Here is a 13,913-nt window from a genome sequence, read left to right as displayed (position 1 = left end):
GTATCACATGTGACAATCACTTCACTTTAGTTATAAATATGAAATCTGACTCAAAACAAAAAAATTCAAGTGCGTGTGCTTGTGTGTATACTTGCCAGTTGGTTGTCATAAATTATTTTTAATTATGAATGCTCATAAATAGTTTTGAGCTGCACAGTCATTAACTTTTTGGGTGCATTGACTGCAATGGCCTCGCCCGGTCTGCAAACGAGCCCCTGCTCAAACTACAGTGAAATTATAGGGTCTGTACGGGGTCTACAAAAGGTGACAGATATATACAATATGTTCCACAGGTAGAGGAGGCCCTGAGCGAAGTTGACTTTCAGCTGAAGCTCGACCTGCACTTCACCGACAATGAGCAACAGTAAGGAATTTGCATGAATGGATTTGATTGGATGGCGTCTTATCCTCACCTGAAATGTTCGATTATTTTTAACTTTATGCCACTAACAACAGAAGGTGATGAACCCAGGTGATGAAACCCTTTTCTCTTTAAAGGTTCTCAATAAGCATTATAGTCAGCTGTAGTCATAATGATTATTTACAATTGATTAATGCATTGCAAATTGTGTGAAAAAAAAATTGATTAAGAGCCCTAATTGTCATTTATAAATGTGCTATGCTGTATAGGGAAGAGAGAGAGATAAGGGGACAGCAATGGCAGTCAGAAAAAGGCAGCAGTCACCTGTTTAAATGTGACCTCCTCTGTTGACACTCACGATAGTGAGCATATTAACCACCAGTGTGAAATTTCCACATGCTCCTGTTTCCACCCAGTCTCTTAGTGCACCCAACCCAAATATTTTGTGCCAGTTTAGGCATAGAGAACATGAACAAAGAAAAAGAAAAGACAGAAAATGAAGCAATCAAACAAGTACTTTATTAACAAAAATGAACTAAATATAGAAAAAAAAATCCTGAAAAAATCAACAAAACACAAATACACACAAGGACAGTGAGCGGGGTAGAGAAAAACAAGATGAAATGTAATAGATTCATAATGTATAGAAATATTGCGTCATTATGTTTTATCAATTTTCTTTCTTTTCTGGGTGGTAAATTTCATGCATATCACCATTAATATGAGCATGAGCATCATCCACTAATTATAGCTTGCATACCAAGGTTTGGGAACCAATGATTAAATAATACAAAATAAGCATCACAAAAACAAGCATATTGTCTAAAATCTATTTTTATGTAATATTTTGTAAAAGTTACTGTGGTAAAAATACTGAATTCAGCCCTCTACCCTGTCCTGGAATTCTCAGGCTGGCAGAGATCGCCAATGTACCCCTGATTAGCAGCCGGACCCTGGGTCTACACTTCCAGCCCCGAAGTGGCCTCCATCACCACATTCCAGTCATGTTCGACTACTTCCACCTGTCCGTCATTTCCGTGTCCATCCACGCCTCGCTGGTCGCCCTGCACCAGCCACTCATCAGGTAAGACCCATCAGTCAACTGGGCAGTTTTCATTTAGCTGTTCTGATATCTTCCCTTGAAATAAATGTATTGATTAATAGATTAGTAGATTTTTCAATCAACTCTGATCTCTAATTGTGATATCCAATAGAAGTAAAAAGGATTCACTACCACATTTTACAGCCTTATTCCAAAATTGATTGAATTTTTTACCTCAGAATTTTCTACATAAGACACCACATAAAGACAATGTGAACAATGTGAATATGTTTTGGCAAATGTATTAAACTGACTTATAAAAAGAACAAGTACATAAGTATTCACAGCCTTTGCTCAATACTTTGTGGATGTACCTTTAGCAGTAATTCTTTTTGAATATGATGCCACCAGCTTGGCTCACCTATCCTTGGCCAGAAAGGAGCAGAAGGGGGCAGGAGGAGCTGCCAGGGTGGGGCCTACTATCTGACCCCCCCTGGCAGTCCTTGTCGAACTGTGCGAAGAAGATCATCACGGAGAGCAGAGTCTGCTGAGCTGGATGGACAGTTGTTGCTGCATTTGTAGTCCGTGATTGTCCGCACCGTCTGGCCAGACTCTTATTGTCTGTGTTGTGGGCTTTGTCCTGGTAATGAGGGGCCTGGATGATGGGAAATGTGATAACAGCATCTGTATGGCTTTGCAATGTTGCTGGGCACATGATCCAGGGTGTATCCAGTGATTGCATGATTGCAGGGAAGAGAGTTTTGATGGTTATCACGTCGTGCGGTTTAGCTAGTGCTAGCTTAGCATTAGCTTGGGGTGGGGCGTAAAAAAACGGCAGTGGGAAACACTGCGGTGGACTCCCTCGATAGATGTCAGATTAATATTTGTGAACGTTCCTTGCATGTGTTGCAGCTTTGCATGCTCAGGAAGAGGAGCCTGGATGGGGAAGGCCTCACCTGAAGGCAACAGTGATCCATCTACCATATCTGTAGAAAGCCTGATGTTTGGAGGCGGATACTGCAGACCAGTTCTTACTGAGGTAAGTAGGGAAAACAAATCCGTCAGAAATAGAGATGCTACATCTTACGTTTCTCCTTGTAGAATACATGTATGAATAAATAATGGAATATGGTTCTTGAGCTCGGAAGTAAGATAGTAGGGAAAATGAAAGCGTTCTTTGAAATGTATTTAACAGATGTCTTTATCCAGAGTGATTTACAGTAGTTACAAGGACAGTCTCCCTGGAGACACTCAGGGATAAGTGTCTTGCTCAGGGACACAAAGGTAGTAGGTGGGGTTTGACTTTTGTGGTCCATAAGCGAGTGTCTAATAGGCTTCTACCACCCACATCTATTTACCACATACATCCTCATACAAGATGCAATTGATGTGGATATTTAAATGATGAATATTCATTAGCGATACATTTATGTTAATGACATGTATATACACAGTGTAATTACATTGCAGTGGAATGTGATGAGACCCCAATATATTCTGTAGCTTGTGATCACTTTTCATAAATGAATGTCAAGCATGAAGTCATGCAGACTTAAATGGTCTTCATATTGTCCAGTAGCCAGACTCCATGTGAAGAAAAAGGAGATGTGGAAGTTCTATGGTATAGAGGATCAGTGTGCTACTCTGAAGGTAGCTGAAATAACCACCAGAGAACAATCCTCTCATGATATCCTATCATGTGTCTATCCAATTAACCCACTGGTCTCAGCCTCAACTACACGGATAGTCCTTATTCTGTGGCTATTAAATGCCTCTGCTCTCTGCTGTGCCTGCACAAAAGAAAGATGGATTATGTCTGGCATATAGGCCATCAGCACAGGGATTTCACTGTTCGTTTGGTTGGAGTCCCACACTTTTAATCTGTGTAAACAAGGAGAGAGTAAGAAGGTACAGTTTTGTTTCAGCCTCTGCACTAGCAAGTTGTCTGTCTGTCCCAGTTGCATGAACATAATATCTGAAGAACACCTTAAGAGAATCACTTCAGTCCCAAAAAAAAAAAAATTAAGGTCAAAGGTCAGGGTCACTGTATCTCAGTGTCCTGCGAGAAATTCAAACCCTTTGGCTTTTTCCACATAATGTTATGTTACAGCCTAACTTTGATTTTGTTCCTTAAAAATCTACACACAGTACCCCATAAAGACAAGGCAAACACAACTTTTTGGAAAGATGTGCACATTTTTTTATTGCCAAACACTTCATAGGTATTCACACCTTGGGAATGTCTCTACAAGTTTGGCCCACCTGGTTTTTTGGGATTTTTTTCCCATTCTTTCCTGCAGAGCCTCTCAAGATCAGTAAGGTTGGATGGCCATTGACGATAGACAGCCAATTCCAGGTCTTTCAAGAGATGTTTGTAAATGAGTCTGCCTTGGACAGTCAAGGACATTCACAGACTGCTCCTGAAGCCGGTTTGTTCGTAGTTTCTTCATGGTGTATGCGAAGAAAGCCGAGCTTTGAAAAAGCTGTACTTGTTTTGGGCCTAACTTTTCAGGCCAGATTACAGCTCTACTCCCTTCTCCACAAGGGAACACTGGAGCTCCACCTTCATGACCATTGGCTTCTTGGTCACATCTCTGGTCAAGGCACTTCTTGCCTGATTACTTTGGTTTAAATGTTTTTAAATGGTTTTCTCACTTTGCTCATTTTTAAAAGATTAACCAGGGCAGAAATGTGGTTACTAAAGGAAGTAAATGGCCAATATCACTCATTTCTGCAGATGAAGCAAAAAAAAAAAAAAAATGAATAGAACAATTATGGAAAAAGGAACACAGAGTACTGAAGAAAGAGGGAGAGTGAGTGGGTGGAAAAATGAAAAGTGATGGTGAAAAATATGCTGAAGATAGTACACAGTGTGAAGTGTGGTGAAAGAGGAAAAAAAAAAAAACATTGGAAATAAAAGTGACAAATGGAGATGAGGGAGAGAGAATCAGACTTGAATAGAGAAGAGTGAGATTGATGTTTCAACATGATGACGTTAGTGGGCTAAATACAACACAGCCGTTACCACGGCGACCAGATGGCCTCTCTGCCATCTCCCATGGCGCAGTGCAGCTAGTCCCCATGCAGTTGGTGACAGAACTGTGACATCGAGCATGGACTCACACTCTTTTGAGAGTGTTTAACCCCAACACCAAAGTACATAGGTGATACAAAACTCCAGTGTTGTTTTTTACACGCTGCCGCCGAATGCATCAGTGACAGTGCTGGTTCTCACACTTTTTTTTTTCTGGTCATTTTTTTTTCCTTCATAGTTTCAAAGATAATGACAAGTTCACAACAGCCTGTAGTCCTTCATGTTGAAAGGTGAGAAATACACATCCAGGTGTTTCCTGCTGCAATGGTGCAGCACAGCTGCAATTACAGAGCGCACGGGGATATGATGACAGGGTCTGTTTTACAGCTGCACAGCAAATTACAGCACATTACACTCTGAAACGGCATCGCTCGCCCCTCAAACTGGTCAATTCGGTACGACCAGACCAGTAAGCGAGTGCTGGTATGTGCAGATGGAATGAGGTTCGCCTTCTCAGCACACATGCTGTGCTCGATGCAGTACTTTTAATGATCAGAGAGAGATTAGAGACCCTCGAGCAAGGTACCGCCCCCACACACTTCTCCCCGGGCGCCATTCATGGCTGCCCACTGCTCACAGTTTCATTGTGTGCACCATGTGCCATCCTATGCTGAATATCACAGTGACAGAAATAGCACTTTTGTACTCTATCTGTCAAAAGTTTCAATGCACACTCTTTCTTTTTCTGGCTGTTGAACACTTGTTAGTTGCTTTACCTCACCTCGTGTTAATGATCATCTCATGAAGCTGGTGATGATGCCCATAGTGTAAGACAGCAAACCTCTGTGAAACCTATTCTCCAGAACGTTTTCAGTGGCAGTGTACATGGTAGATTACAGGAATGCCTTCTGATGAGTTAACCTTCTATGAAGTCCCTTATATCTGGAGCCCTGTTTGTTTGACCTGTCTTTTTTGGTGCAGTTAAACCACATTCAGCAGGGCAAAAGCCTTCATCTCTTCTGCCATGTTGAGTTCTTGGGAATTCAGGAATTCCACTTTCATATCCTGATTTTCACAGAATCCACAAAAACAGTGAAAAGGTAATAAAAGTGCACTCGTTAAAACACTGGTTTAATGTACAGGGGTGGTAATAGCCTAGTGGGCAACACGCAACTACGTACAGGGGTGGTAGTAGCCTAGTGGGAAACACGCAACTACGTACCTCAAAGTCACATGTTCTGTCATGTCGGCGAGCTGACGGGGAAAGTAAGTGCAGAGGCGGGACATAATGTGAAACAATGATTTATTAAACAATAAAGGAAAGCAGGCACGATGGCCGAAAACTGGGGAAACAGAAGGAGAAAAACACAAACTAGCCCGCAGGCGTGCGGCGATTGCCAGAACTCAACACACAACACTCCAGACATTTTGCAAGGTCTAGAGAGAATGTCAGTCCACAAAATGTCACAGCACCTGCTGGGCGGAACCACAGGGCCTTTTAGCCACTGTCCTGATGTCACAGGTGATGTCTCCACCTGCGGCCAATCCTGACAGGTTCAAACCGCACACAGGGGAACTGTCAATGTAACTTCTGTCTGTAAATCGATTTTGATAAGGATGCTAAATGCCATTAATGTAGGTAAAGTTACTACATGTTTTTAAATAACGTAAAAATTCATTATTCAATAATTAAACATTATTATTTAACCTCCATCAGAATAGTTTTTATTACAGCGGTTGTAGTGGACAGACATTTATTTACTCTCTTAAAATGAACATTAAAAAAAAAAACATTTTTTCAGCTATAATTCTTAGTTTGTTTTTAGAAGGTCTATGGAGTCCACCTGTACTAATTGAGACACATACACAATAAAAAAATATCAGGAAATGATATCAACTGCTTTTTTAAGAAAACAATATTATTAAAAAATAAAAAAGGGAAAATATACATTCATTTATATATTCATTTCTGTTTATCCTATCTGGGTCAAGGGTGTTGAATATATAACAAACGTTATATATTCTTGTTTTATATATAAATACCTAAATAATATGTGGAATTCTAGTACTTTTTGGACATTCTAGAACATGTTTTGTGCCAATTCTAAAAAAAATCACCTAAAACTGGGAAAATGTAACCATTCAATGTAATGAATATGTAGAAGAAAAATGTAACTATATTCAGCCTGATGTTTAATTCACCATTATTATACTTCTTGTTGCTATAATGATTGCTCAGTTGACAGTATGCAAGCACTTAGGTACCATTATATATTTTTTTGTTTTTTGCATCCTCATAATGTGGCTTGTAAAGTGCTGTATTAGACCAATTTTAATTGCTCCTTTAGATGTTCCACAGGTAGGAACACGACCATCCGCTAATGTGTTCATAATTAAATTTCACAGGGCAGAATTAAGGAACGTTGGACTCTTGCATAACAGAGAGCCACGTCCACACACTTTTGGGGTTTTATAGCCTGGTAGCAAGCTGTGTTTAGGGGACGCCAGAGCAAAGCTTCCTGTTTGATCCAGGTTTTAATTATCAAGGCTCCAAGGGGTCTAACGTTAACCAGCTCCCAGCTGTGCCCTGAAACCAAGTTCCTCTGCCATAACTTCAGTGACAAACTCACTGACACGGGATGTGTAAATGCGCTGTAACTCACATGGAGCTGGGTTGCTTTTGTGATTTTGTGTGCTTTTTAATAAGGGGGTGTTGTCCATAGCAGCTGTTTTGTTGAAGCACTGCATAAACTGCAGCTTAGAACACACCTCATGCATCAAAGTCAGTTTCTCTATTGACTACATTCCTTTTTAAAGCATGGTTCTGTTTTCTGGTTTTTATCAGAATCAGAAATGAGAAAATAATAGGAAATAGGAATTATTGTCTAGATAATGTATCGCTAAAGAAGGTTTCACCCTTATTGGACATTATATGAATAGGTTTATGTGGTGGTATGGCAGCAGACTTAAAAACTATACAAACTATACAAAAAAACCTTTCCTGTTTAATGATGGCCTAGCGTGATCACAATTGCGTCTCATTGCTGTCTGCAGGGGAGTTTTTATGTACCTTCTGAGAACTGTCTACAGCGGGCTCACATGTGGCACCGGAAGCTCTGTCGCCTCCTTCTGGTCACCCATAGGGGTTTGCGACTGTACTACAGCTCTCTCATGAAGACCATTCCTGAGCTCAAACATGAAGAGTTAGGTAAGCACGACCCCACCCTGACCAATAAACAGGAGCCACGTAGTCCCGTTTTGTGTGTATAGAAACTATTGAACTTTAAAATTAATTTAAATACTTTAACTGTTTCGAAGCCGTGTGTGTGTGTGTGTGTGTGTGTGTGTGTATGTATGTATGTATTTTGTGTGCTTTTTATATATATATATATAGCTTTGAAACAGTTAAAGTATTTTAATTTATTTATATATACATATATACACACACACACACACATATATATATATAGTTTAGGTTTGTTGTTGTGTTATATAAAATATATACATTTAACTACCTGTAATCTGAACTTTGTGTTACCCCCTTCCGTGAAATTCATTTCTTCACATTGCTATTTTCTGTTAAGCCCATGACATTTCACTACTGCTTTTCTTCCATAGAGGAACTGCATATTGAAGAGACACTGAATCAGCTCTCCATAGAATTGCAGGTAAGTGACAATTTACACCTATTTAAAAGTGTGGTGCTCATTTGCTAGTAAGGTCAAAGGCATTCTCAGGATTTACATAAATGAATGCATCATCCTCTCCCTTCGGCTGCTCCTTTTAGGGGCCGGGCCACCATAGCGGATAAATCAGCCTGGCACAATTTAGCCGGGCTTTGTCAGTACCTAGTGGCTGGATTAAAAGAATGCATGAAACAAGAATTTTTGAGCATGTGATGTATTGATGGGTGGTTAGTGGTTGTGTGCAACTCAATTAAATAAGTACACACAACAAAAAGGGCAGTTACTTTATCTTCTTCATGTTTATGCATGACCATCATCTGCTTAGTGCTAGTTTGAGTTTTTGCTTTAAAAGTTCAAGGGACTTTCATTTCAATGGTGTAGCTGTCGTTAGTGTTAACATATACATGCAAGGTATTTTTGTGCACATGTACATTTTTATGCACATACAGACCCTGACAAAAGTCTTGTCGTTTGTGTACAAATTGACCTCAAGTGTTGCTGAAATATATTTGTAATCAAGATTTTTTTTACAAGAAATAGCTCATTTTATTCCCAACAGCTTTTGTAATAATGTTTCAGTGCAAAACGAAACTGTCAAAAAGTATTCTAATATTTAAAGCTTGGTAAAGCCCATTGAGTCAATTTGTGCAAAGACATAAGTGTTGTCGCCTTGTCATATTTGCTTCATCTGTGACTAATAAGGGATCAATTAGGTGTCATGTCTATAAAAAGACCCCCAGAACACTAGACCTTCACATCAACTGCAACTAGACCTCTGCAAACATGCCTAACATTCACCCTGAGACTAAAGTGTTGATTATCAAGAGGCTGAAGACCAGATCCATTGCTGATGTGACAGACACCTTCAATGTGTCTCAGGGTCAAGTACAGAGGATAAAAAAAAGATTTGAAGAGACTGGAGACGTTTTGACAGTCTCAGGTCAGGCAGAACCCGCAAGACAACTGCTCGAGAGGACCGTTTGTTGGCACGAAAATCCAAGGCCAGCCCACTTTCCACTGCAGCAGAGCTCCACGAGACCGGGTCACCTGAAGTCCCTGTGTCAAGATTGTCGGATTCTGTCTCAAAATGGCCTCCATGGTTGAATCAGTGCCCAGAAGTCAGCACTAAACAAAAGACAATTGAAAAAACATGTGGCATTTGCCCAAGGCCCACAGCCTACTAAAAGGATGGACGCTGGAAAAGTGTCAGAAGATGGATTTTTCAGATGAATCTTCTGTTGAATTACACCACAGTCACCACAAATATTGCAGGAGACCTACTGGAGCCCGCATGGATCTGAAATTAACCCAGAAAACAGTGAAGTTTGGAGGCGGGAAAATCATGGTCTTGCGTTACATCCAGTATGGGGGTGTGCGAGAGATCTGCAGGGTAGAAGGAAACATCAATAGTCTGAAATACCAAGAAATCTTAATTACCTTTTATATTCCCAACCATAAAAGAGGCCAAATTCTGCAGCAGGATGGTGCTCCATCACATACCTCAATCTCCACATCAAAGTTCCTCAAGGCGAAGAAGATCAAGATGCTCCAGGATTGTCCAGCCCAGTCACCAGACATGAACATCATTGAGCATGTGTGGGGTAGGATGAAAGAGGAAGCATGGAAGACGAAACCAAAGAATATAGATGAACTCTGGGAGGCATGCAAGACTGCCTTCTTTGCTATTCCTGATGACTTCATCAATAAATAGTTTGAATCCTTGCCAAACCGCATGGATGCAGTCCTTCAAGCTCATGGAAGTCATACAGGATATTACATTTAGATCTCTCAGCACCACTACTTAATCTGCTGACATATTTTTGTGTTTGCAGTAAATTTGTTCAATTTCTATATAGGCGACTAAACTTTTGTCTTGCCAAAATTTAACCTTGCTGTCTTGATTAAATGATAAATCTTTTTTCAGTGAAACTAATTCATTTCAATGCATTAAACATAATTTGGTAACTTTTCATATGAGCTATTTCTAACACCAATTGATGAATTAAAAGTCAGGTTAATAGCAGGTGTTTCTTCAAAATATATAAGCCTTTTGTCAGGGACTGTATACATGCAAGGTGTTTTTGTGTTATTGTCTCATAACCATATGTTGAAATTTGGCATAATTATACGCAGAAAATGTAATTTAGCACATGTGCCTGAGCCTAAATCTACCACCACCAACTCTATCACACCCACTGCCATTCAAAACCGATGGTTCAGCCCCTTACTTGCATGTCTGTAGGCAACTGTCTGGGAGAGCAGAACTGGTTTCTGGGAGCTACATTCAGAAAACTACAAGATAAAAAGAACATTTCAGTAAATCAATTAACACTGCTATTTCATGGCTATTTTATGTCTGCTGTGTGTGCCAGCTTCAGGGTGGGCATGAGAAGGTTGCTGAGCAGATCAGCAGAGATTTGGCCCAGCTGTGTGCCCAGTTGACAGCACTCTGGTCACAGTTCCTGGAGGGAGTGTTGCTGAATGGCCTGGTGCGGCTTCAGCTGGCACAGGAACATCATACACTTCGGGTGAGTTCACACACGTGTACTGTACAGTCACACAAATACATCCACACCCATATAGACAGTCTCACAAACACACCCAGCTTGCGTACTGTTCGGACATACCTATTACACAGCGCAGAGATGGATTTTAACTGGATACGTAGATAGCTCAATGCTGTAGAAACCTCAGAAATCAGACTGCTGTGAGGTGTGAGGCTATGCTGAGGAGGATTTGGAAAGCTTGCAAACCTATATTGATGAGTGTTTTGATCGAATTGCAATCGGTAAATCAACTCTGCCGTGTAGCAAATGTGCTTTATCTGTCAAGAGAAGCCGTCCTGAGGACTCCCCGAAAGCGGCTGCTCCACATCCCACTGACAGGATGGAAATGCTGGAGTCTTTAGATATTAGGCTATCCAGTTTCCCACCACAACCACCACCACAAAGCCAGCAGCAGGCAGAACGACTCGCTGCAAAAAATGAATGACATGAATCTCATAAAAAAAGAGAAATTGTTTTTGGTCTGAAGATCATTAGAAATTGTGGCCAAACACAAAATATTCCAGATTAAAAAAAGTTAACTGAAGGAGGTTCCCATGTTGTATTTGCCATTGTATTTTTCTGTTATAGTTTTAAGAAACATTAGAATGCATTGTTACTTTTTACGCAAATCCCTAGGGTCTATTACCCTTTTTTCAGAATTTATAGATTAGAATGTCTTTTATTGTCACTATACGCATGTACAATGACATTAAAAGCAGCTCCTTCAGAAAATAGTGCAGAAAATACAAATAAACACAATACAATAAGAGGCAGGAGCTACAAGTGACGTGTCAGCGTTATGTACATATGGAAAGAATAAATACTGAGTATGGTTTTTTATACAGTGTATACTATATATAGTGTGTGTGGCTTACATGTTATTGTACATTAGAATTATTGCACATTTAGTATTCACAGTAATAATGAACACGTGGTGTGTAGTGAATGTTGGACGTTGAGAATAATGTTATTGAGCTGCATACAGATATTCAATGCTAATAAACATTAATATTGATATTGCTCTAGTTGTAAGGGGGGGTGGGGGGTATGTGCATGTAAGAGAATAGCTCAGGATTTGCAACAAGAGATGTGAAAGCAAAAAAGACGAAACGTTGGTTATTTTTGATGACCACCACTAGATGACAGTGTAGTAGCCCTGCTTACTTTACTTTCTGTAGCACAAGAAGTAACTGCCACATCTGTTAATTACAGACGTAACTGTAACGATACTCCCTTGCATCCAGCGTCCAGGGCCCCACCCCTTGCTGATTCCCTACATCTGTTTTTCCTCTTCTAAGGAAGGGCCTGCACCAGAGTTCCCGGTCCGGTCAGGCAAATCTCAGTGTGTGAGTGAGCTTGTCGGGTTGCTGATGTGTAAGGTGTGTGTTCATGGGCTGGCGTGGTATCCTGCTGTGTGGCCAAAGGACAGACCTGGTGTGGTTGATAACAGATGGTTTAAAGAGTCATAGTCTGAGTTTGGGAAACTCAGTGTCTCAGTGTCCTGGTGTGTGTGTTGTTGGTGTTGAGGTGTTGTGTTGTGCAGATGTGGTGTGAGTGTGGAGTGGAGTGCAGGTCCTTATTGGGTAAAGGTCACAAAAATACCATCCATAGTGCTTAATAAAATCAAATGACTATTTAACACGTATTCCAATTAACCTGCATTTTCATATCCTCTATTTCATCAATGATGTTTGTTAAATCCACACTTTCTTTAAATAATAAAAGGGAATTTTCTCTTGTGAGTGATAAAAGATGAATCAAAATGATACGGCCATTGAGGTACGTTGAGGTACACTGAGGTACTATGGTCAAAGAAGCTGTTTTTTTTTAAACAGGATTTAATCAAATCACCTTCAAATGAATTAAATCACTCCATAATGTACTTGTCACGGGTGGACTGGACATGGCGGTGAAGGAGGACGCATTCGCACGATTTCACAGGACAGGGGTTTAATACAGACTACACAAGACAAGGGAACATGAACACACACAATGACCCAACGGCGAACAGACACGAACAGGATAGCTTTATACAATTATATAAATAGACACCAGGTGAACACGATCAGGGAACATTACACAGGACGAACATGAAACTCCGGTCCGGACTCCGGATCCGGAGTAACCCCTGCCGGTCCGGATCATGACAGTACTTTTAGTTTTTTTTAATTACACATCTATTTTTCACCCTACAGTTTTTCATTTTGCATGCTTTTTCTTCGAATCCATTTCTTTACATTAACTTCTGTGAGTTTCACCCCTTATTCTGGAGTCTTCCGTGTTTTTTTCCCCATACCCCTCTTCCCCCTCCCCCTGTCTGCTTCTGGCCTGCCGTCTGCGGTCGATGCAGCTTTTTGGGTTTGATGGTGCTCCGGGATGTTGTCGATGTGGGCAAGAGCTGTAATGGGGCGTATAAAAGTTAGACCCAACTTGGCCTGAGCCCTACAGAGTTTGGGCCGAGCCTGAGAGAATCTGACTGAACAAGTACAGCTTTTTAAAGGCCTGGCTTTCTTTGCGTGCACTACTAGCGCTAGACGAGAGGTAAAGGAAATGTGAGGAGAAATGAGCGGGTTTAAAACCCAATCGCCAGATGCTAGCCTCAGCTTCACCTCTTTCAGCATTCATTTTTGCATCTCTCTCACAATAATTTTATTAAAATAAATTACATTGAATCTTTTTTACCAATCACAGAAACAAATGTACGAGCAGCAAATAATACGGAAAGTATAGATACTATAGACCTACTCTCTATTTCAGGGTAACAAAAGCCTAAAAAGATTCTATAGTAGTCTTCTTGGCAAAATAAATGTTTGGCACAGTAAAAGACACTGACCATGATTCTGCCTGCTTAGTCTGGTGGGTGGGATGGGTAAAAAAAAGAACACATCTCCAATACATCTTAAGGCTCGACTTGTTCTTCTCTAATTTTTCATTACTGAATAAAGTGAAAAATGTTCTGTTATTTGTCTATTAAATAAGGAAATAGTGAGAAATTGTCTTGTTTCAGGTAAGTGCAGCTAGATTTTGATATTTGATATTTATTTGACTTGTGAGTCCAGTTTATTCTAGTACTATTAGAGGCTGTGTTTTACGCATTGCTCCTATAAGATTGTGGTAACTGGGAGCCACACTTGTATCTGTTCTTGTCTCATACACAGGTGAGGCGCTTTTCTGAGGCATACTTCTTCACTGAACATCCAAAGGAGGTGTCTCTGACCTTCCAAGAAGAGCTGTGAGTACTGCC

At 40.4% G+C, this 13,913-nt stretch overlaps 1 protein-coding gene across 1 annotated transcript in view; it reads left to right on the top strand.

Moving 5' to 3' along the window:
* Window positions 1-13,913, top strand: part of fam135b (family with sequence similarity 135 member B) — a 42,987-nt gene that overhangs the window by 17,301 nt on the left and 11,773 nt on the right. The window contains exons 5-11 of the mRNA XM_028964615.1: window positions 294-364; window positions 1,272-1,445; window positions 2,316-2,442; window positions 7,492-7,645; window positions 8,056-8,105; window positions 10,496-10,651; window positions 13,828-13,901. Coding sequence (XP_028820448.1) covers window positions 294-364; window positions 1,272-1,445; window positions 2,316-2,442; window positions 7,492-7,645; window positions 8,056-8,105; window positions 10,496-10,651; window positions 13,828-13,901 — 806 coding nt within the window. The remainder of the gene's footprint in view (window positions 1-293; window positions 365-1,271; window positions 1,446-2,315; window positions 2,443-7,491; window positions 7,646-8,055; window positions 8,106-10,495; window positions 10,652-13,827; window positions 13,902-13,913) is intronic.

The sequence above is a fragment of the Denticeps clupeoides genome, chromosome 20 (genome assembly GCF_900700375.1).
Source record: "Denticeps clupeoides chromosome 20, fDenClu1.1, whole genome shotgun sequence".
NCBI classification, from domain to species: domain Eukaryota; kingdom Metazoa; phylum Chordata; class Actinopteri; order Clupeiformes; family Denticipitidae; genus Denticeps; species Denticeps clupeoides.
The sequence above is the reverse complement of the archived record's forward strand: the minus strand, read 5'-3'. Positions and strand labels throughout refer to the sequence as shown.